The sequence below is a fragment of the Mauremys mutica genome, chromosome 3, assembly GCF_020497125.1.
Source record: "Mauremys mutica isolate MM-2020 ecotype Southern chromosome 3, ASM2049712v1, whole genome shotgun sequence".
Lineage (NCBI taxonomy): Eukaryota > Metazoa > Chordata > Testudines > Geoemydidae > Mauremys > Mauremys mutica.
This window is the reverse complement of record NC_059074.1, coordinates 205484931-205510627: the sequence shown is the minus strand read 5'-3', so window position 1 is coordinate 205510627 and position 25697 is coordinate 205484931. Positions and strand designations below refer to the sequence as shown.

The following is a 25697-nucleotide window of genomic DNA, read 5'->3' as shown; positions in this document are numbered from 1 at the left end:
AGGCTGATAATCTGGTCGAATTTGGGCATTTTTTCTCAGGAACAATGAAAGGCACATCCCTGACACTAGGACGGCCTCCCTGCCAAATTTGAAGACTCTTCTCCCAGGCATGAAGACACTAGAGCATCTAAAATAATTTCTTACAACTACTTCATTAACATGAGCAAAACCAAGTATTTTTCTATAACCTTGTACTAAGAAAAGGCTGAACTCTTTTTGCAGAAACTTTCTAGAATAACTCAGGCTGAGGCAGAGAAAATGAACAAAAAATCTCAACACAAATGGTTAAAGTTTTGCAAAGTTATAAGTAAGGCTACGATTTAGTAATGGGTATTTTTAATAAAAGTCATGGACAGGTCACGGGCAATAAACAAAAAATCACAGCCTGTGACCTGACCATGATTTGTACTATAAATACCCCAGACTAAATTTTAGCGGGGGGCCTGTTGTTCTGGGGGGCCTCTGCTAAGGGGAGACCTAGGGGAGCTGCTGCTCTGGGGGATTGCCCCGGGAGGGGGGCACTGCTGGGGGGGTGCAGGACCAGTGGCACCAGCTGCCAGGGGCCACCCTAACAGCAGCTGCAATGCCCGCCTCCCTGCTGCTGCTCTGGCTGTTCATGGGACCACTGCCGGGGGCCACCAAGCTGTGGCTGCTTCCACCGCCCCCGGGACTGCTGCTCAGGCAGTGCCCGGGGCCAGCCGCACCAGCAGCTGCTCAGGCAGCCCCCACCCAGGGACCGCCCGAGTAGCAGCCAGTGGCTGCCACCCGAACAGCTCCAGCAGCGGCTGGTGAGGTCAGCTCTGGGGCTCCCCGAGCAGCTGGCCGTGGAGCCACTCCAGTAGCGGCCGGTGTGGCTGTCCCCGGGGCCACCAGAGTAGCTGGCCCTGGGCGGCCCCGGGGTCAGCCACACTGGTGGCTGCAGATGTCACGGAGAGTCACAGAATCTATGACTTCCACAATCTCTGTGACAGACATGGAACCCTAATTATAAGCAACGGAAAACCAGGTCTTATGATGGGAAGTGTTGGGCAGTCTTAATGATAGGTGTCGCTTCCTGTGCATATAATAAAACACAATTGCACAGTGAAAGCCCTTACAATAAGTAGTTGACATGTTGTCCCATGTTTAAACCTTCATATTCTTTGACATTTTAATTATTTTTAAAATACAAAAATGGGAATTGGAGACCAGTCAGCTTTACCCCATTATCAGATAATTTGGTTGAAAGAATAATTAAAAGTAGAATTCTAAAACACCTAGAACAACAAGATACAACAAGGGGTAAAGCAGCCTGCATTCTGTAAAGGAAAACTGTGCCTCTTGAATGTATTAGAAATTTTTGAGCATGTCAGCAAAAAGCTGATAAGGGAGAACCACCTGAAATTATTTTGGTTGGGATTTTCAAAAGTGCTCAAGCATTGGCTTAACTTTGCTCTCATTTATGTCAACGCACTCCACTGACTTTAATGGGAGCAAAGTTAAGGCAATGCGGAGTGCTTTTGAAAATACCACCCTTAGTTTATCAAAACAACTTTTTACAAAATCCCTCACAAAATGAAATCAAGGGAAGTAAGCATTCGTAGAGGCAAGCTACTGCCAAAGATGAGAAACTGGCTAAGAGACAGAAAACAGAGTAGGAATTAATGGCCAGTTTTCAACCTGGCAAAGGGATAGAAGTGGAGTGCCACAAGATTCAGTACTAGGACTGGTGTAGTTTAACATATTCTTAATGATCTCAAAAAGGAGGTGAAGAATGAGATGTCAACATTAGCAGAAGACACAAAACCATTTAGGTTGGGCAATACTAGAGGAGACGGTGAGGAACGTCACGGGCGTAACTGTGATGCTGGCAGGCCAGATGCCAGCTCTTGTCCAGGCTGCAGGCATTAGCTAAGAACTGACAAATTCATAGCTGGAGTCCAGACCAGGAGGTTGGACTAGACTGACCACTAGAGAGATCCAACATGGCAACTCCTATGTTCCAAAAGGAGTTTATTTATCACACTAATCATAAGAACAATGTCATTTTAAATAGAAGGCTATTTTTAAGTTATAGGATCATATAGAAAGCATGAAAACCCAGTAAGCATTTTTATATTATTTGCCCTTCTTTAACACTGATTAGTAAAATACATCTTTTTTAAAAATATCTAAAACAAGATTTTGTATGTCAAGAGTCCAAAGTATCTCTTCTAGCCAAGTTATGAACACCCAATAATGGAAATTATGTCAATTTCATAAATTTAGTGGCCAAAATGTTCAAGTCTGTGGGTGACATTTCCAAAAGTGCCAAAGGGCCAGATTTTTAAAGGTATTTAGGCACCTAAAGATGCAGATAGGTGTTTGTGACAATCCTGTTAGGCCCTTATTTGCAGCTATAAGGGCCTAAATAGCTTTAAAAAACTGGCTGTCAGTAACTTAGATGCATAAATCCCATTTTAAAAAATGCCTAAGTGACAAAGGTGCTTTGGAAAATTTTACCCTGTGCACCAAAAGTTAGGCTCTTAAATCGTTATATAGGCACCTAAATATAATTAGCCAGACAAGTCAATGGGGGCTACAGGTTCTCAACATCTATGAAAATCAGGCGCTGGAATACAGATTTATGCATAAGCAGCTGAGTTTGAAAATACTGGCCAATGACACTGCTGAGTATCATTATACTTTCCATCAATACATTTGGGGTTCTTTTTATATAGTTTTATTTATATGCCGATGAAAGAATGGTTCATACATTCTGGCTTTAGTTCCTCACTGCCAGTCTAAAAGCAAGCTCCTGATACCTGAAAAACAACAGACACTGAAAAACAGGTACTGCATATTAGGAAACAGAGTGGCTTATATGCTTTTAATGTATATAAACAATGCCTAACATCAAGTGCTGTAAAAGGAGAGGTCACCATTTTGTGAAAAAGTCTTCAAGTTAAGAGCTCAAACCAATGAAACATTACACAAGTGCACCTGCAATTTAGAAGCAAATAATTCCTGCAGGGATTCATGTTGCTGTGGATACAAAAGGGAAGAACAGCTAAAGATACTTGTAAAGCGGGGAGGGATTAGAGTATCTAGGGAAATAAGTAAAAGGTATTGAGTTTCATTGCACGGTTCTAGAGGACATCTACAAAAGAAGGCCTAAACATCCTTGTTCTTGAAATAAAAAAGGGTCCCCTTGCCAATTTATTGTGAGCATAATAAAAGAAGTAAGCAAAAAAATAAATTAGTACATTACTTACAGGCATCTTGGCAAGAGCCATTTGCAAATCTACCAGATTATTCTTCCGTAGCTTTTACTGTTTTTAGCAAAAACTGTCTAAGCAAGCCATTTAATTAACTGCTTTCATTAAACCTCTCATTTGAACAAATAAATAGCCAAATAGCCTTTTAACATAAAGTAAAGAGCAGTAGCCCACATGGATCTAAATGTTTCCATTTCATTTACTTGAACCTAAATATTACACACCTGTGCAGCTTTTCCAGTAGTTTAAAGGGAATAACAAAATTATACTAAGAAGTAATACATTCTCAGAATAACAAAAAAAAGGTTATCCGATGTGCTGGTCTCCTGTAAGCATAGTATTTAAATAACAACCTTAATATTTGGTGTTATATGACGTACTAAGTCAAAGGCACAGACAACTTGAATTCCATTGTACTCTAACCTGGTCTCATAAAAGTGGTTCTAAATATGAAAGCTTGAGACAGTTCTAAAAAAATTGTAGCAAACTGCCAGTTTTGAGCAGTATTTAAAACTAGAGAAGCAAATGCTACAGTATAACAAGGGTAGCTGATAGTAATCATAGAATCACAGAACTGGAAGGGACCTCGAGAGGTCATCTAGTCAAGTCCCCTGCACTCAAGGCAGGACTAAGTATTATCTAGACCCATCCCTGACAGATGTTGTCCAACCTGTTCTTAAAAATCCCCAATGATGGAGATTCCACAACCTCCCTAAGTTGGGGAAATGGGGAAAATCAAATCTGTACATACATTATATGACAGATACATGAAATCACTTTAATTTTCAATTAAAATCTGGCACAGTGGCCTTCACTCAGTGCACCTTTCTCGACATATTAACTATGTTATGATACTATAAATGATATTAATCATTTTCTTGGCCACTTGCTGCCTTGTGACTTGTTGCTTTGCCAGCCAGAGCTGAAGTCAGTTACACGCCTTTCTTTTTCTCCCATTGTTCAGGTACCAGCATTCTTTTCTGGCATATAAGAATCAACATAAGATCATGTTCTCATTACCAGAACATTGGTATACAGGGGATGAGGAAGGATGGGCAGGGGAAAAATAAGTAAGTATTGCATTATACATCCAGAATATATACACTTGTTCTGAGGTCCAAAAGGAGGTGAGAGGCAGACCAGTTGAAAGTCTCTGGGTAAAGATAAAAGGGGAAAAATTGGGTTGATGTCATGATATGGGTTTACTACAGATCACTAAATCAGGAAGAGAAGGTGGATGAGGCATTTCTAGATCAAATAACAGAAATATACAAAACACAAGAGTGGTAGTAATGGGGGACTTTCATTACTCAGATATCTGTTGGAACAGTAATATGGCAAAATGCAAAATTTCCAATTAGTTCGTAGAATTTATAGAGGACAACATTTTTTTCCTCCAAAAAATGGAGGAGGGAACCAGGGGGACAGCCATTTTAGACTTGATTCTGACAAACAGGGAGGAATTGGTTGCAAATCTGATGGTGGAAAGCAATTTGGGTGAAAATGATCATGAAATGATAGATTTCATGATTCTAAGGAAAGGAAGGAATAAGAGCAGCAGAATAAGACAATGGCCTTGAAAAAGTAGACTTTAACGAATTCAGAGAACAGGTAGATAAGGTCTCACGGGAAGAAAATCTAAGAGATAAAGGAGTTCAGGAGAGCTGGTGGTTTCTCAAGGGGACAATATTAAAAGCACAATGTAAATCCAGAGGCAAAGGAAAGCTATTAAGAGGCCAATATGGCTTCATGAGGAGCTCTTTAATGGCCTGAAAAATCAAAAAGGAATCCTATAAAAAGTGGAAACAGGGACAAATTATTAGGAAGGAGAACAAAAAGAATAACACAAGCATGTAGGGACGAAATCAGAAAGCCTAAGTCACAAAATGAGTTGCACCTGGCAAGGGACATAAAAGGCAAGAAGAAGTTGTTCTTTAAATACATTAGGAACAAGAAAAGCATGAAAAAAAGTGTAGGTCCACTGTTTATAGGGGAAGGAGAGTTAATAAGTGATCATATCAAGAAGGCTGAGGTGTTTAATGCCAGTTTTGCTTCAGTTTTGCTTCACTAAAAATGTTAATGATGACCAGACAAACAACACAAATAATTAAGAACAAGGAGAAAGAAATGAAAGCCAAATAGGGAAAGAACAGGTTAAAGACTATTTAGATAAGTTTGATGTAGTCAAGTCAGCAGGGCCTGATGAAATTCATCCTAGGACACGTACGGGACTAGTTGAACCAATCTCTGAACTGTTAGCAATTATCTTTGAGAACTCATGGAGGACAGCTGAGGCCCCAGAGGACTGAAGAAGGGAAAACATATTACCTATCTTTAAAAAAGGGAACAAAGAGGACCAGAGAAATTATAGATCAGTCAGCCTAACTTCAGTAAATGGATAGTTACTGGAACAAATTAAACGATCAATTGGTAAGCACCTAGATGATTACAGGGTTATAAGGAATAGCCAACACAGATTCGTCAAGAACAAATCATGCCAAACAACTTAATTTCTTTCTTTGACAGGGTTACCGGCCTAGTGGATAGGGAGGGAATCAACAGATGTGACATATCTCGATTTTTGTAAGGCTTTTGACACACTCCCACATGATACTGTCACAAGCAAATTACAGAAATGTGGGCTAGCTGAAATTACTATAAAGTGAGTACAAAACTGATTGAAAGACCCATACTCACAGAGTAGTTACCAATGGTTCATAGTCAAGCTGGGAGAGCGTCTATAGTGGGATCCTGCAGGGGTCAGTCCTGGGTACCTGCTACTATTCCATATTTTCATTAATGACCAGGATAATTAAGTGCAGAGTATGCTTATAAAATTTGTGGATGACAACAAGATGTGAGGGATTGCAAGCACTTTGAAGGACGGCATTAGAACTCAACAACCTTGACACATTTGAGAATTGATTTGAAACCAACAAGATGAAATTCAGTAAAGATAAGATCAAAGTACTTAGGAAGGAAACATCAAATGCACAACTACAAAATGGAGAATAACTGTCTAGGTGATAGTACAGCTGAAAAGGATCTGGGAGTTCTAGTGGATCTAGTTCTAGTTGAATATGAGTCACCAATGTGATGCAGTTGCGAAAAAGCCTAACATCATTCTGGTTTATGTGTAAGACATAGGAGATAACTGTCCCACTCTACTCAGCACAGGCAGGTGAAGCCTCAGCTGGAGTACTGTATCCAATTCTGGGTACCACACTTACAAAAGATGTGGATAAACTGGGGAGAGTATAGAGGAGAGACAAAAAAGTAATAAAGACGTTTAGAAAATCTGACCTATGAGGAAAGGTTAAAAAACTGGGCATATTTAGTCTTGAGAAAGGAAGACTGATGGGGCATCTGATAATGATCTTCAAATATGTTAAGGGCAGTTATAAAGAGGACAGTGATCAACTGTTCCCCATGTCCACTGAAGGTAGGACAAGTAATGCATTTATTCTGCAGCAAGGGAGATTTAAGTTAGATATTAGGAAAAAATTTCTGGCTATAAGAGTAGTTAAGTTCTGGAATAGGCTTCCAAGGGAGGCTATGGAATCCCTACTATTGGAGGGTCTTAAGAACAGGTTAGACAAACACCTCTCAGGGATGGTCAAAGCTTGCTTGGTCCTGCCTCAGCGCAATGGGATGTACTTGATGACCTTTTGAGATCCCTTCCAACCCTACATTTCTATGATTTTATAAGTATGAGGAGTCATGGGAAAACAATGCACAATATTCTCTCTCTTTGGAAAGAATGTCATACCAAACATCATGAAGGCCCCACACCTGAGGTCATACTTTCTTGTACTTTCTAATTCTCCATTTGACCAACACTGGAGAAAAAAATCCCAAGACATTTGAAATGGCTTTGGTGAAGAGTAGCATTGTAGTGGAGTTTTTATCAGGACCCTTTCAAGACAGGACTCCAGGAAGTGACCTTAAATAAATTTTTTTGTCCTAGTGGAATTTTTAATTAATAGGATTCCCGCGTATAGTTGCTCCATTGAATCAAGCATACAGAATGGTTCTCAAATATTTTGTCTGAATAATTCAAAACCAGAATTTGCTGCATTTTCTATAAAACTTCTCAGCAATCATTAGTGGTTTTTCCTCAACAGTCCCCTCTCCATCTGAGTTGCAGCATCAGAACTAAAAATGACTCTAGTTGTCAGTTGCTCCACAGGGCTTCTCAGTAGCAGACACTTTAGATAAAATCCTGGCCCCACTGATGTCAATGAGAGTTTCCGTGGGGCCAGGTTTTCACCCCTTATCTTTCCCAGGCTCCCCAAAGCCATCAGCCCAATGTAGGCTATATCAGCAGAGGAACATTCCTTCCCAGCTCTGGTGGTTAGAAGTGGTCAAAACTTTTTCTGTTCTATGGGAAAATTCAACATTTCAAAATTTGTTTTTGTTCCAAATTGAAACAAAATTTCCCATAAAATAATATTTTTAAAAAATTCATTTTGAGCTGGTTGAATGTTTCATTTTGATAAAAATCTAAACTTTTGTTCCAATTCTGACTTTTTTAGAACAAAGTCTTTCAAAACAAAAAATAAAAACATTTTGTTCCAATAACATCAAAACGGATCGAACATCATCAAAACACTTCATTTCATGTTTTTCAAAATAAAATTTAGTCAAAAAATTTGCTTTTACTGACAGGAAAACTTCCAGTTGGAAAATTTCCAGCCAGCTCTACTAATGACATTCTTCCTCAACCCTCTGGCAGATGCTGTATCCCACAGACAGAATAAGCAAAGCACCATGCAGCACCAGCCCATTAAGCAGTCACTGTTTCCTTTATCTTACTGTCAGTTCTTCCAAAAAGCCAAGGAATTTTCACTTTGACTTATGACTGACTCTCCTCAAGGAAGCTACAAGGGCTCCTCTCTCTCCCTGTCTTGCAGCTTTACCTCCCTGAATGCCAGGGGAGCAAGAGAATGACCCCTCACTCCAGACTTCATACATGCCCCACAGATTCTCTCTCTGCTAAGATTATTCCTATAATCTGTGCTCCCCCTCTCTCCTCCTGATACCCCTTTAACTCCTGCTACATCTCCAATACATTCATTTTGATCCACAAATTATTTCCTGCTTCTTTCCTCCCTCTCTAAAACCTGCCTCTCTCCTCTGACTCTGCTTGGGATGCTTCTCTCCTCTTTGGTGATCACTCCTCTTAATCATCCTGACTCAAAGGTGGTCCTCTCCTCCTGTCATATCCTGCTCCTTTCTCCTCCTCTAACTTCATTCCATTCAGTTCTCCTCCCTCCCTTCCTCTGAGTAGCAGCTCCCTTCCTCAGACTCCCTGAGCTCTCCTAACTTTAATGGTTGACTTTTTTCTTATCTGCTCCATCCCTGCCCTTATCCCACACAATTTAAATTCCCATTATACTCACTAGTCTGACTTCTCCTTTTCACTTCATTTTGTTCATTTGATGGTTAGCTTTGGGCCAACTCACCATTTCAGCCCTTCTCCTGACCTAGTCTTTGCCAGACACTTAATCTTTCCAGTTTCTACCTTCAAACTCCCTCCCTGATCCCCATTTCATCTCCTTGAATAACTCACCCTCCCCTCTCATTGCTTTCATTCTCTCCAGTAGATTTATCTAACTTCTCTGCAACTCTCAGCTGCTTCTTTCCATTCCTCATCTGTGTCAACTCCATGGTCTCTAATTTCAACTCTGCTTTCTTCTCTATAATGGATTCCCTCACACATACCACTCCAACCTCCATCTTTGACTGTTTCCTCATAATTCAGTTAGTTCTCTTTTTATTCTGTTTTGTCTTCTTCATTTCCAAACAACATGATGTCTAAACCCTGATCAACCCATGTGTCTTCAACACCCAACCCTTCTGCCCCTTGGCTCTCTTGAAAGCCTCTTCTCAACACCATCATTTTGCCTAGCACCTTGTCAATATTTTTAAAGAGTATCTGTATTGTTTCTCCATGTGTACCAATAAAACCCCCAGAGTGTAAGTATAAAGAAAAAAAACATACAGACAACAGTAGAGGCATACTGGGGGACCACACATTACTACAACCAACTTACACATGAATCTTGACTAACAGCACTTCCTCTTCCCTCTCTCTTCCTTTACCTAAGCTCCACTCTAGGCTCAAGTATGCGTTGGGTTACCTGCCTGTGCCGGGAGCAAGGTGGTGTAAGATTCCTCCTTACACCAGCTACCTGAATTGCTGGTCTGTGTGTGGGATGGGGAAAGTATAGCTGATGCAGGGTCCTGTATAGGTAAATGGGCAGGGGGAGAAGATGTTTGGAGCCTTGTCTCTGCTCCTAAACACACTGGAAGAAGTAAGCTACACTCATTATAGGGCTGATCCAGTTTACCCCCCTCCTGGAGCAAGGAATAAGTAGGGACCAAATTATAATTCTGAGGTATCATTTAGTCCCTGATCTCCTCCTGGCAAGCATAGGTATAGCCCACCCCTCACTTAGAGTTTGTGGAATTTCCAAGATCTTCTCGTCCATAACAACCCACAGGAGAGAACCACTTGTAAGTCTGTCTGACAGAGTAGTGTATCTTACAAAAGCTCTTGTCTCAGCTCATGCGGGGAAGATGTGCAGCTAAATTATTCAGGCAGACACACACATTATGAACCTCCTTAGCTGCACAGTTTACAAGAGAAATACTCCCACGCCGAATTTACTGAACAAGTACAAAATGCAATTTTCAAAGGTTTAGAATTTGATCAAAACCTATCTTCACCAGAACACACAAAATGACTTCTCCTTACTGAGGGCTATTTTGGTGTCAAAATTTCAAACTTCCTTTCCCCAGATGTTTCCGTGCTAGAGCGAGTCAAAAATGTTGCAAGATTTATTTATTTATTAACAGAACTGGTTTTGCTCAGACTTTGCAATCAATTCACCATCTGGCAGGGCGCTGTGCTATCTCTCCTCAAACCCTAATCAGAACCTGTGAGCTACTGGGCCCGGCCGTTCTACCCTTGCTCAATGTATATGACCACCTTGGGAACAATACTTGATTTTGTTAGATATAACCACCTGGAACATAGCAGTTAAAATCACTGGTGAGGTACACTCTTACAATGCTTACTAATACTGGCTTCTGCAAATAAGGCCCCGAGAAGCTGCAGATTAGGAAAGGACACCAGGAGTGTGTTTGAGTTTCTTGTCTGTTACTATTCTGTTGTTGCTGTATGAATGTGGCAAAAGACTGGCTCCCAATGTTTCAGTGAGTAACATCCAGTGCAAATTCTAGCTCTTTAACATGGCATTTTTAATACTATGGCCTATTTCCTTATGCCACAAATCAATTTTTGCAACCTCAATGCTTAATTTGAATCCTTTTTAGTGTTGTTACAAGACAGGATCTAATATTCTGAAATGCTCCCTATCGCTTGGCACAAATACTGAATGTATTGCTCTTGAGTGAGAGAAAAAGCACGGGCCTGATCCAAAGCATGAAGTCAGTAGAAAGACTCCCATTGGCTTTAGATTCAGTCCTACATGCTTGTTCTCCCTGTTGACTCAGGGCCAGATGTTCCCCAGACATCTTCCACACAGAAAGAGAGCATTTCTCACAAAGCTGGGTGATTTTTTGCAGCCACCAAGGTGTTATCTTGTCCTGTTGTAAAGTGGGCAGTTGTGTAACGGAAGGGGCCATGGCTAGCTGAAGATCAAGAGAAAAACTAGGCCCAAAACCCCTGATTTCAGAACATCCACATTGTAGCCAATTATTTTAGTTTATTATCCATTTATTGTGTGATGTAGCTTGTGCATAGGTCTGTATAGAATTTCTATATGTTTGGGTAATCATAACTTTAATTGTAACTTTAAAAAAACTAGTAAAACAGACTAGACTTTGTACCAGTGAATGTATGTGTGGTCACTATCCTTGGTCTTTATATGTTCCCAGAGACTCCAACTCTGAAGCAAGTAGCAGAGGTGACTTTCACTCGGTTAGGCTTGACACTATAGCCCCCAGAGCCGAACCCACGGTGGTGTAATACCACATTACAAAATCCATTTTAAATAAAATAAAAGGCTATATCATGTAAAAGCTGCCCTTTTGGGTCTTCCAACATCCCAAGCACATTTGCTTGGCTGGCATTGGTTCCCCCGGAGGCAGAGGAGCTCTGTGAGGGAGAGTAACATTAAGTCATGGTACACCCACCTCTTTACATGGAGAACACACTGACTACAAAGGCCGTTCTCCAACTCCTTCCCCTCCAGCAGGCCATGCCTTCTGTTTCGCATGCTACTGAAATCACACATCTGGTTGGTGTATAGATGCTGTTCACAGTTATGTTGCTGTGGGAACATACCACGCAGTTACATTACCACTCCTTGTGCACCTCCCAAGTCCCATTTCAACATAAATTGCACCCATAGTATTCCTCTTTGCACTGCAGAAACATAGGGTGCAGGGGGAATTATGCCCAAAAAGTGATCTCTAAAAGGCACTGCAAAAAGGCATCCAAAAATAAAATAATAAATAAGCAAATACCTTCAAACAAATGTCTTAATTTGTCATACAAAATCTACTCATTAACGTTAAAAAATGTATAGGCAAGAATCAAATCCTATGTTACACCAGAGGGCAGAGTCACTAGCACAACCAGCCAGCTCTCTCACATTTCAACTGGCAAATTCCACAGTACTTCAAAAACCAAATAAACCAACCAACCAACCAACCCCAATGGGCAGCTGACAGACTGTTTTGAACATCCCAATAGTCACCTCTCAGGTATGGGTAGAAACATCACTTTTCCAAAGCATGCTTCTTTAATAGGGTGACCAGATAGCAAATGTGAAAAAACAGGACGGGGGTGGGAGGTAATAGGCGCCTATATAAGAAAAAGTCCCCCAAAAATAGGACTGTCCCTATAAAAATGGGACATCTGGTCACCCTGTTCTTTAAACAATGAAAAATAATCATGAACAGAACTGAAAAGCAGTGATTTCCAGTACCATTTACACGAAGAAATGGAAAATATAAATGGATTGTGATGCAGTTTGAATCGTCCTTTTTTATTCTCAACTGCATTGTCCAGATTCCGACAAACTCCAAGGCACTCGGATACAAAGCTCCATAATGAGCTGTTCATGCTATTATCATGCTTTGTCACCCAGCTTTTTTTTTCAGAATTAAAATATCAACATTTCTTCTCATTGATTACTTTGGACATTGCAACAGGTCCTTTGTGAGGTATAATATTCTTTGCCCTAAATTTAGTTTTAAAAAATAAAATAAAATAAAAAGCAACACCTACAAATATATACAAATACAAAGCATTCCACAATGCTTGGTCCCAGCCTGGTGTTTGCACAATATGTTTAAAATGGCAAATGCTTAAAATAGAAATATTCCTGTTTTTGACTTGAAAATAGACTTAAAACAAGCCATTTCATTATAAAATAATAACATGGCTGCAATAATTCTGAATTGTTTTTGGCAGAAGAAAGTCAAATGATTGTTAGGAAAGATGATCTTGACTCATAGCCTTCCCCATAGGTTATGCTAGTATCAGTCACTGACAGTATACATTGTGACACTGATTTAACAACAAGGCAAGATATGACCTATCCTATTTATCTCTGTCACAACTTGATCTCTATTCACTAGAAATGATGGAAGGCAACAATGTCTGAATGATGCAGGCCCAGTGACATTGAACACATGGTAGACTACAACATTGTTTTGCTTTTGCCTTGGTATGAAAAAAAAAAGCAGTCAAAAGGAAGCATACATATATCAACTCATTTGGCAAAGACAGATAGAATAAAACAATAAAGATCACTAAACCCTTCATTACATGTTAGCTCTGTGATCAGCAAGTAAGCACTAACTATTTAATTAGTCAACTAATTAGTGACAGGCAACATGGAAAGCTTCAGATGTTCTCAGACAAATGTAAAGATAAAAAGCCTAATTAAACAGCCAGCATTATGCTCGCTATTGCCAAACAGGACAGATGTGCAGGATATTGTGTAATAGTGTGCTGCCAGATAACAGGAGTTGTAGTTGGTCTGTTGCAAATAGTGCTTTAAAAAACACAAAAACCCTAGTATTTCTAAGCTATTCTTAGATACCTTCAGAGGGAAGCTGATTTCTTGACAGGAAATCGGGGATTTAGCAAATTAGTGATTTAAATTTTAAGACCAGATTCAATGTCTTACTGAAATAAACTTTAAGACTATGATCCTTTAAGCGCCAAAATATGTTCTATTCTGTGTCATCATATTACATTTTGTGATCTCAGTAACCTCTTATTTGTTACGTTTATAGTAACTTTACATATACAGAGTTCAGAGAATAAGTCATTGTTTACACCAGAGATTGGATTAACAAGGTTTTAACATCATGGATTAAAAGGGACTTTTTCCATAATGAGGACAGAATAACACTTCCCCCACCTATATGCAAAGAGATGGATAAAAAGCTAATTGGTTCATTGTACTGGAACCAATGACAAGATACTGCCACGAGGAAACTTTCTGGGATCTTGTAGCCAAACTCTAATCAACTGTTGTCAGAGTGTCTTGTTAGCATGCTGTTCAGTGAATCATATGATGGAATAAACTAAAAATGATATAACATGAATTATCTTCTTCCCTGGCCTAACTTTGCTGTTGTAACTGCCATTCTTAAACACCGTCTGACACTAAATGTTTATGGAAAACTAGAATAAATGAAAAACAACAAATCAGGTACTCCGAAGGATGGGGAGCTACGATATTTTTTCAGAGTATGTCAATATTTAAGAAAATGCATAAAATATAATGCTATAAACTATGTTCAAGTGGAAATGTTGAGGCAACATCATTAAAATGAGATGTCTTTTTTCATTCTATACCCAGTTTCCAGTTGCTCATAATTTTCTCAAATCAAATATTTAACTCAGGTTGGTATTTCTCATGCTTGAGCTCAGCTTCAAGGTCTTTTTTTTAAAACTGTGAATTATGTACTTTTAAAAACAGAATTCATACTTGAAAAATACTTTCAGGTGCTGTTTCTGCAGCTGAATAATTCAAATATGGCTTTGTTTTATAACTTTAAATTTAGCATGTATATGCCAGTATATCTCAGTAAGGAATGCATAATTTACCAAGTTTGAAATTAGGAAGTTAAGAGCAATTTAAAATTTTATAATGCACATGACCAGTACATTAAGTTCACTGCAGTGATTATTTTAATAATTACAGTAGATATTTCATATCCAATGACATAAGTGGAAGCAGGTATATTTATTCAATATGACTATATCTCCATAACAGGAAACATTTCAAGGATCACACACTAAAATAAATTCAGGTAGAACCAGATCTTGCATTCCGTATACCCCAAACTTCCAAAAAAAAAATGAACAGTTGCCAACTGTCCAGGTTTAGTCACAAGTTTCATGGTATCTGGTATTTTTCTTAAAACCTCAGCTCCTGGAATTGTGTAATCAGAATCTCAGCTTTCAATTAAAAAAAACCATATTTCTAGAAGTCATGGTTGTAGACAAAAGCTTAAAAACATAAGCCCTAAAAGCTCAAAAACCAGAAGGCAAATAAAAATAACCCAATACTTCTTAGTTCAAAAATCTAATTACTTTTAAGCCAATCGCATGGTTTTTGGGGGTCCTGACACAATTTTTTTTATAACATGGTGTTCACAACACTTTAGAATGTAAGATTGTATATTTTTTACTTGATGTCTGATCAAACTCTTTTTCTTGTTATTGCTTCTTGTCCTCAGACTAAGTAATTCAATGCAAAAAAACACAACAAAAAAAATCCATGTTTTAAAAATCGGTTCCTGGTACTTCTTTAGTTTGATTCAATCCAAAATCATCTTTTCTTCTGACATTCTACAACAAACAGTAGGCAAGAGCACCAATGAGATAGTTTGGAGCGGGGAGAACAATAGGGACTGACCCGTTGCTGGGTTGAACTGCTTCTCCACAAAAAGAGCATTGTTAGGCTGCTGCCTCTGCTTGAGGGCTGGTGTACATGCAAACATTGTGCTGATTTAACAAAAGGTGTGATGTTGCACTACCTTGTCTGAATCCTAGATAGTGCCCTAACTCCTGTCTTTGTGTAAGGAGAAGCATATAATCACACTGGCCAGGAGGAGCCCTGGGTATGAATTGCAGGAGTCACAATTCCTTCACTGCTTGCCTTTGCTCCTGCAGGGAAGTTAATTACTGTAGCAATTTATGGTGCTACTCACTCCCCTCCCACTCCACCACTAGTTCAGCTCTGCTGGCTGATGAATTTATGGGGCAGAACCAAGGCTCTGCTTGCTTCCTCTCTTTTGCCCCTTCCCATACATTTGATTAGGGATGGGGTGTAGTGGCTGTCTGAAGCCTGCTTTCACGCCTGCATGTGGACTCACAATCGGGGAAGGCCATGCAGCTGATGAAGGTGGGGCTTATACACCCTCACTCTCCTGTGTAACTGCCTAGGAGTGATTGACAGTTGTGCCCTTTTTGGTCAATTCTCGAAGAAAAAATTCTCACTCGTGTGTAGACTAAACTAAAATTACTGTTGAGCTAAAACTAACATCTAAAGCAGAAGACTGAACTCAGGAAAAAGGCGCAGGAGCCATTTATTTGGATAATGGCACATGGAAAATAAGAACCGCTGCACTCACATTCACTTGGATAAAACATTAGGGCTAAAAACTCTCATATTTCAGGGCATGAACCAATCACTTGCTGAAGGAAGGGGTGTTAGAAAGAAGCTTCCCTGGAGGGTATAATAGTCCACTATAGGATTCCCTGAAGCACCTGGTACTGCCTCCTGTCAGACAGGACACAGATTGAGATGGACCACTGCTCTGATTCAGTATGGCAATCTCAGGAGTTTGTAGGGTGTTCCTACAAACTCCTGATATTCACTCTTGTGAGTGAAAATGAGGGATTTAAAAAGCATTTTCTAATAAAATAATATACAAAATATACTTCAGCATTTTGGAGGATGGACTACAGAGCACATTTTTACATTCAGATGATAAGAACTGATGCTTGAATATGCCCTGTTCAAACAGTGAAAGCACTGAATGTCCTAGAAAAATAACTGGAGCACTCTGCCTCAAATGGATTTTCCACAAACTACAGTGTTACTGCCACATTTAATACTACAATACAATAGCACCAAGAGGCAGTTTTCTACATCTTTCAAACAAGTAGATATAATTCAGTATTTAATGAAAAATATATTTCCTCAGTTTCAATCAAGTTGAAATCACTTCTAAAATCTAGTTGTAATGACTGTTATGCAGGTAAGTGAATTATATTTGTGTGTTTCTATGGAGACTACTAATGTAAAATAATTAAGTAGGAAGAAAAATGAGGCGAAAACTACTTCCTCTTTTAAGGATTAGGGGGTTTATAAACTGATTCAATCTAGTTATTTTTAGTACATGTAACCTTTTCAAACAATGGTAGAAAATTGTGACTATATTAAATTAAATTGTATTAAAAGGTCTCTGCATTGACCAGAAGATTTTCTTTATCAACTGCTGATATGAAAATTAAAACTTAGCTTTGTTAAGCTTATATTACACATTAATATAAAATATGTAAAATGTGATGCTGAGTACTAGCTCCTTTGATTCTTTGAGTTCTTAATGGTTCTTATGGGGCAGTACTCAAGTTTCATGAATCTGAAAGTTCCAATTATATTGTCTTCAAGACCAGTACTCCTAAGTATCACACAAACAGATCTTGTGAGAATTCTTAATTAGAACACAGCTGGACTAAGGCTTACTGCTGAGAAGTCTTGTCTGTGGAACTCTCTCGGAGCTGTAAAGGTAAATTGTCAAGAATACAATTAATTTTTGTGTGAAAAATGCTGTAGAAATGGGAAGGATCCTCTGGTGGTTAAGGTGCTGGACTGGAACTCAGAAGACGTGGGTTCAACTCCCAGCTTTGTTACAGACTTCTTGTGTGACCTTGGGCAAGTCACTTGATCTCACTGTACCTCAATTCTTCATTTGTAAAATGGGGATACTACTACTTCTTTTCTCCCACCCTTTGTCTGTCTTGTCTATTTAGACTGTAAGCTTGTCAGGGACCGTCTCATCCTGTTGTGTGCACTGCCTAGCATAATGGGGCACTGGAAACAGTTAGGCTCTCTAGATGGTACTGTAATATAAATTAGTAACAACATTGCAAGAGTCATATACGTAACACAGTTACACAGTTTACTAAGTAACAGCACATGGTGAGAAACAGAAAAAAGGGTAACAGCTAAAAAATACATTGGGATAGAGAGTCTAAGGTACGGTAGGCAGAAGCACCAGAGGAGAAGGGTCTTACACCAAGAGGGGGTACACTGGGTTGAATGTTAGAAAGGAAGGCATTGGCAGCCCAGAGGAGGGAGTGGGAAAGGGAGCTATTCTGTCAATTGCTTATAACGATGCAATGCCATTCATAAAGGGCTTCTATTCCCCCCCCCCCACAACACTATCCAGATATTTCTAATTGTGATATCAACAACAGTGGTAGTAGAAATACAAAACCCTGAACTCAGCTCTTAGCAGGTAGTGAGTCATTAAAATGGCAATATTCTTTCCATTATTTTGTTTCTGTAATGAATATTTTGCTGTGAGGAGTCTATTCAGAATCTGGCATCTAAAACTTTATATTGTTTTTTAAAAAGCTTTTCAACACACATTTAAGCATTTTTAATCTGCTTGAAAATGCACTCATATGGAAAAGATATTCATATCGCCAAGATATGAAAATTATACAAACATTTTCTTTAAGAAGAATGCTTCAAGAACAATGACAATAAGGAAGGTAGACATAAAATTAGACCTCTTTTACTTTAATAGATTGTATGTGCTGTAGGAGTACGGGATTCTTGTTTTGTTTTTAATCATGGAATAAACTTTATTTCTCCATCCATTGAATAAACATAATTTATTATGAATCGTTGATCTTCTCACCTGAATTCTGCTCATCCACATCATCATTACACTAGGACTGCTACTAATCCTGTCAAGCAACTTTCACACAGTCAAAATTTTGTTGAGGAAAATATCCTATCACAAAAAATGTTTCTTTGTCCCCATCTGTGGCAGCTAAGAACAGATGAGTGCAAGGACCAAAAATGACCTTGGTTTCTGGTCCAAACCTTGTAATATTTGGTCCTGGAGCAGTGATGGTTTTAAGTTCTGAGCCATAAGGATTTCATGAGCCATAAGGATTAGAAATGAGTGTGGAGAACTATAAATTAACCAGACCGGAAGCAGCATTTGTATTTAGCCTTGGCAGGTCACAAGGTAATGGACATTAAAATCTCAACAGTCTAAGTCAAGGTTAGAAAGTACTAGCTATTTAAAATATTAGTACTCGTTCTCTGACTCTGCCTGCACAGTTGATTTGCTTTGGTTTGGACAACTTATAATAACCCTGGCAATTTGGTTTGCAGCTTTCTGATCTACCGTGATTGCCTATGCCCCTAGTGGGACCTCTGGGAGGCAGGGATTACTGGAGTGCGGCACACTCGAGTCAGGCCCTCTCCCCACCCCCATACCAGGGGCTGCAAGGGAAATGGTGTAGGACAGAGGTGGGCAAACTGTGGCTCACGAGCCACATCTGGCCTGCAGGACAGTCCTGCCCAGCCCCCCAGCTCCTGGCCCGGGAGGCTGTCCCCCCACCCGTCCCCTGCTGTTCCCCCTCCCCCGCAGCCTCAGCTCGCTCGCTCCGCCGCCGACTCAATGCTCTGGGTGGTGGCGCTGTGAGCTCCTGGGGCAGCGCAGCTGCAGAGCCCGGCCTGACCCCGTCTCTGTGCTGCATGCTGGGCGGTGCGGCTGTAGCACCGCCAGCCACCAGTGCTCCAGGCAACGCGGTAAGGGGGCACGAAGCAGGGGGGTCGGATAGAGGGCAGAGGAGTTTGCAGTGGTGGTCAGGGGGCAGGGGTGTGGATAGGGATCGGGGCGGTTGGGGGCGGAACAGGGGGCTGAATGGGGGCAGGGGTCCTGGGGGGGAGAGTCAGGAAGGAGGGGGTGTTGGATGGGGCAGCAGGAGGCAGTCAGGGGCAGGGGTTCTAGGGGAAGTCAGGGGACAGGGAGAAGGGGTGGCTGGATGGGGCAGGGGTCCTGGGGGGGCTGTGAGGAATGAGAGGAGGGGTTGGATGGGGCAGCGGGGGTCTGGGGGCAGTCAGGGGACAGGGAGCAGGTGTGTGTGGATGGGGCAGGGGTCCCGGGGCAGGGAGGGGCAGATAGGAGGTGGGGACCAGGCCACGACCCCCTCCCCTAACCGGCCCTCCATAAAATTTACGAAACCCGATGCAGCCCTCAGTTTGCCCACCCGTGCTGTAGGAGCTAGATATGGCATCTCTGTGCTTCCTGAAGACTCCCAAATGCCAGGATAATCCTCAGCAAGAAAGATCTGAGGGCTTCTACAGAAGCTGAGTGGGGCTCTGGTTTGAGCCCATTATGTATATTCCAACTTGGCTCTGAAAATAATACCATAATGAAATGAGAGGAAAGGAGAAGTGTACATCTCTCTCTCTGGTACTATACAGAAGGAATGGCACTAAATGTTTTGCCAGCCAGTGTGGAAAACGTTCCTAGCACCACTCTTCTGGAGCAGCTGATCAAAAAACCCCAACCCAAATACAAGGGGGAAACTAGTGGTGTTCCCCAAGGGTCAGTTCTAGGACCAATCCTATTCAATTTATTTATAAATGATCTGGAGAACGGGGTAAACAGTGAGGTGGCAAAGTTTGCAGATGATACTAAACTGCTCAAGATAGTTAAGACCAAAGCAGACTGTGAAGAACTTCAAAAAGATCTCACAAAACTAAGTGATTGGGCAACAAAATGGCAAATGAAATTTAATGTGGATAAATGTAAAGTAATGCACATTGGAAAAAATAATCCGAACTATACATACAATATAATGGGGGCTAATTTAGCTACGAGTCAGGAAAAAGATGTGGACAGTTCTCTGAAGATGTCCACGCAGTGTGCAGAGGCGGTCAAAAAAGCAAACAGGATGTTAGGAATCATTAAAAAGGGGATAGAGAATAAGACTGAGAATATATTATTGCCCTTATATAAATCCATGGTACGCCCACATCTCGAATACTGTGTACAGATGTGGTCTCCTCACCTCAAAAAAGATATACTTGCACTAGAAAAGGTTCAGAAAAGGGCAACTAAAATGATTAGGGGTTTGGAGAGGGCCCCATATGAGGAGAGATTAAAGAGGCTAGGACTCTTCAGCTTGGAAAGAGGAGACTAAGGGGGGATATGATAGAGGTATATAAAATCATGAGTGATGTGGAGAAAGTGGATAAGGAAAAGTTATTTACTTATTCCCATAATACAAGAACTAGGGGTCACCAAATGAAATTAATAGGCAGCAGGTTTAAAACAAATAAAAGGAAATTCTTCTTCACCCAGCGCACAGTCAACTTGTGGAACTCCTTACCTGAGGAGGTTGTGAAGGCTAGGACTATAACAGCGTTTAAAAGAGAACTGGATAAATTCATGTGGTGAAGTCCATAAATGGCTATTAGCCAGGATGGGTAAGGAATGGTGTCCCCAGCCTCTGTTTGTCAGAGGATGGAGATGGATGGCAGGAGAGAGATCACTTGATCATTGCCTGTTAGGTTCACTCTCTCTGGGGCACCTGGCACTGGCCACTGTCGGTAGACAGGATACTAGGCTAGATGGACCTTTGGTCTGACTCAGTATGGCCGTTCTTATGTTCTTAATTCCTCCCCTCCCCCTCGCCCATAAAAACCAACCCCACCTCCCCAAAAACCACAGGGCCAGCCAATCAGTGAAGCAAAAACAAACAAACAAAAAACAGCCAAGTGGCACAGCGGTATGACCACCCCACCACTATAACCAGCCCTGGTATTGTGCAGACCTAGCTCCAAAGGTCAACAGTACACTGGTTTATATAGAAATGGCTAGAACTTTAAGCCACATCTATCTTGACTTTGCAACCAAGTCTAACAACGTATATTCAAAGAGGACTTAGACTCGGTTTAAGCTAAACAGTGTTCTAATATAGAATATCAGGGTTGGAAGGGACCTCAGGAGGTCATCTAGTCCAACCCCTTGCTCAAAGCAGGACCAATCCCCAACTAAATCATCCCAGCCAGGGCTTTGTCAAGGCTGACCTTAAAAACCTCTAAGGAAGAAGATTCCACCACCTCCCTAGGTAACCCATTCCAGTGCTTCACCACCCTCCTAGTGAAAAACTTTTTCCTAATATCCAACCTAAACCTCCCCCTCTGCAATTTGAGACCATTACTCCTTGTTCTGTCATCTGGTGTCACTGAGAACATTGGCTGGCCAATGTTGACAGAGTCAAAATATGTTCTAGAATAGGCTCTAGGCTTTTAATTTACCTAATCAAGCTGCTAACTTCAAATCCATTTGGAACGTACAAGTCACACACCCTACAACATTACTGCCAAGATGCTGCAGGTAGAATACAATGTAGTTTTGTACTCTCATTGTTCAGTCCTCCTGTGAGACCTTCAGCGGTCGATATACAGGATGTCTTTTCATTCTAAAATTCTTATTTTTAGTTCTCTCCATTGCTAGTGAGGACCTGATTTTCAGAGATGGCCTTCATTTTTGTGGGCACAATTTTGTACCTGCAAACAATTACATTAGTACTTTTGAATTGCTGAATCAATTAACAGGGAGAAATCTACCTCTTTACCTCCACGTATCAGACTGTTGTAGATCTGACTACTAATTCTGCATCCATAATTCAAATGCAAACATCAAAATGCAGGTGCAATTATTTGTGGATGCAAAACTGCACCAAAAGAAATAGAAGCTGAGTTGAAGCTTCATTGCTGAATCAAGACCTCTAAAATTAAAAAAGTAGCTTAGTCCCCTCACTGTAGGAAAGCCAGCAAAATTTTAAAACTTACCAAAAAATCAGTGTTTCTAGAAAGGAGATTCCAACATTTGATGCACCAACCACCACGATTCTAGCATTGACAGATACTTTAGGCTCTAGCATCAGCTTTCGATTTATGTGGTTCAAAGCATAGCTTAACTGTAAAAGAAACCAAAAACAAGACATATACATACGTACAAACCCAGAAGTAACCAGCTAAGAAACATTAGAATGTTAGTAATGCATTATCTTCCATTTTTCTAAAACTATTGTTATGGTTTATCAACATGACCAACATTATGAATTGCCCCAGGCATACCACAAATCAACCTAGTGGCTAAACACTGCTGAGTAAGTATGCACATGTTTAACATGCTACAGAAAAGTTCTAGAACTTAATGTTCCAACTTCTCTTGGAGAAGAGGTTATGGAGTATTTGCTGGAGGCTAGAGACTGAACTTTGAGAGTTTTCTATAATTTATTAACATTCACCTAGCACCTAGGAGCATATGTTCATATAATCTTTTGATTATTTTTATGCTTTCTGGAGCAATTGTTTTAGATTTTACCTTTTTTTTAATTCATGGGAATATCTTTACCTGAAGCATACATGTAATATAGTTATAATGTTTTGATTTTTCCGTGTTCAAGCAGCACACTGAGAAATGGCTTCTAAAATCATTTTTCCAAATAAAGAAAAGTTAGACTGAGGGCCAGATCCTCAGCTGGCAGAAATCAGCTCATCTTCATTGATTTCAATGGAGCTATGTCAATTTACACCAACTGAAGATCTGGTCAGTAGACTTTAATTAATTCATAGTTTCTCATGTTCCCTCTACCTAAAGTATACACTGGTTGAGACAGTAAAACTTGGTGTAGTCATCTTTACTGGTGTCCTTTGGTTTCTCTAACCAACAGAGGGCGCCAGAAAATATATGAGAGGGATCAAGAGATAATGCATTTGACAGAAAATCTCTGTAGTGTGCTATATAGAGTTTTCAGTTTTCTCATGAAAAGCAGAGAGGCTGTTTCCATTTTGAAGCATTACACACTTTGCATTTTAGTTATTGCTTTGGGTTGCACAAACTTCACATGTCACAGAATGCATAATTGTAAATTCACATGTGCATTGAAGGGAGAAATAGGAATCAGAACTACTTTTATTATTCATCAGACACTCTTCTCTTGCTCTACATTTCTGCAGACACACTTATTCAGGATGCAATCTAAAACTTCTAACAGGTTTCCCTCTATTACCTATAGGAGGCAAGAGAGGAAAACAACATTTATTCTTCCAAATAAATTATTCTTACAAAAATGTCTATGGATTTAGATTAGAGAATTTTTCTCTTTACATAAAATAGTTGACACAATAGCTTGATGTGTTAAAAATCAAGCCTCAACAAACAAGGTGACTTTAAAGAGGCTGGCCATGCAAGGAACTACAAACATGAAAGATTTGGAGAAATCTTTTGTACCAGACAAGGGTATTTTATAATCTTTGAAATCCAGAGATAAATGTATGTTAATTGGCCCTTCCACTTTTTTTTTTTTTTTTTTTTTTACTGCCAGATAAATGTTCCTTCAACTATATTTTTTTACGGTACAATGATGACATCCAGTGGCCAGTTAGTTTAATCTCAGTTATGGGATTTCCCTAAGAATATTCCAGAAGATACTCGAGGAAGTTTACTATTCTGATTAGGATTCAAGCAATCACCACAGATCTCAAACGTATCAAATCTAGCACATCTTCACACGATTCCAAACTGTTTAGCTGCTATCCATGTTTAGAGAAATGGTCTGATTTATAAGGACTTGACTGTCAGAACTTTTGCTTTACTGAGTATTTCAAAAATTTCTGCTTACCATTTTAAACAATTTAACTCAAAAATAGTAATATTTCACCTACTTAGACATTTGTTTTAGCAAGATTTGTTATAATAAACTCCACGTTTAAGGAAAATGATTTTATGAAATGAAAATATATGTTTCAACATTTCAGACATTTGAATGCATTTATAATGTGACAAAAAGTGAAAAACTTTTGAAAGGAAATTAGAGAAATCAGGAAACAAAGTTCAAAATATTAATGGAATGTCTTTACAGCAGAGTTTTGTTTAAAAATAAAATGTGCATATTCATACCTTTATGCAATATGATACATGTAATATTTCGGGGTCCAACCCTGCAAGTGCTCCACGTGGAACTCCCACTGGACTTCAGTGGTTCTACACATGGGCAACTGCAGTCAGGGCCTTGGACTTTAAATTGCAACCCCTTGACTCTTTAAATATACTTTAAGTGGCACTGTGAACTTGAAATCCGGTCAGTTTAAAAAAAAATGAATTAAAGGTAGCTTCAGGTATTACATCTATCTATGAGTCACTCTGACAATTTTTGTGGTTGTACAATCACATTTTTAAAACAGTTTCATCTCACCTTTTGCTCTGTGAAAGACCCAGACAAACAAGGGAAACTCACTAAGGTCCTACTACCATATAGGGGCAGATCCTCAGTGCCTGTAACTGTCACAACTCCACTGAAGTCAATGGAGCTATGACAATTATGAGCTATGACAATCTGATGATCTGCCCCATGATAAATAGCCCCATTTATTTTGATGGGAATGCTCACATATTTAAAGTTAAGCACATATTAAGGTATTTGTAGGGATTGAGGCCTAATTAATAATAGACGCGGGATTCAGCTGAACGATCTATTCAGAACATGTTGTCAGATGCACAAAGTAAACAAATTGAAAAAATAGAGAAAATCATTCTTCTAATCTCATCCAGCTGTTATTTTAGATGTTATTTTTACTAATAGTGGGGGTGGGGGAAGTTTCAGGCAGAACTATGAATTTTAAGTTGGTGGTGTTCCTTTAGTTATTTGAACCAACAGCTGCACTATACAGCAGTGTGGCCTAGTGGATAGAGCACTGGACTGAAATTCAGGACACCTGGGTTCTATTTCCAGCTCTACCACTGGTCTACGGGTGATCTTGGGCAGGCCACAGCGCCACTCTGTGCCTCAGTTTCCCCATCTGTAAAATGGGGATAATGATTCTGACCCCCCCCCACTTTGTGAAGTACTTGAGAGCTACTGATGAAAAGCATTATATAAGAGCTAGGTATTATCGCAACTAAAAGTTTAAAGCAATAAACATATAAATAGCGATTAAAACTGCTTTTCAATTTTCATCATCTACATTTTTCACGCAAAATACTGTTTGGATGTTCTAATACACATGCTTTTTATTCTCACATTTAAAGCACTTTGTCCCATATCTTCAAAGGCATTTAGGCACCTACTCCCATGGGACTTAGGCACCTAAACAGTTTTGATGATCTAGATCTTTCTGACTTGCAGGCAATTTTAGAGAGCAGGTGTGAAATCCTGGCTCCAATGAAGTCAGTAGTTTTGTCATTTACTTCAACGAGGCCAATATTTCACCCCAGTTTGGGAGGGCCTGGATGTTACACACCATTGTACTTTCTGTTATATTGAAATTAAAAATGTCCGGCCTGAGAATGGTCTGTGCAGGACTGTACCATTTTAGAATAGTTCTATTGTCCGCAGAACTCTGGGAATAAGCT

At 39.9% G+C, this 25697-nt stretch overlaps 1 protein-coding gene across 6 annotated transcripts in view; it reads right to left on the bottom strand.

Annotated features, from left to right (window-relative positions):
• Positions 1 to 25697, bottom strand: part of CFAP61 (cilia and flagella associated protein 61) — a 232812-nt gene that overhangs the window by 121416 nt on the left and 85699 nt on the right. For all 6 annotated transcript variants that reach the window (XM_045008887.1, XM_045008889.1, XM_045008888.1 and 3 more), the window contains one exon: positions 22130 to 22257. In XM_045008887.1, the coding sequence (XP_044864822.1) occupies positions 22130 to 22257 (128 nt within the window). The remainder of the gene's footprint in view (positions 1 to 22129; positions 22258 to 25697) is intronic.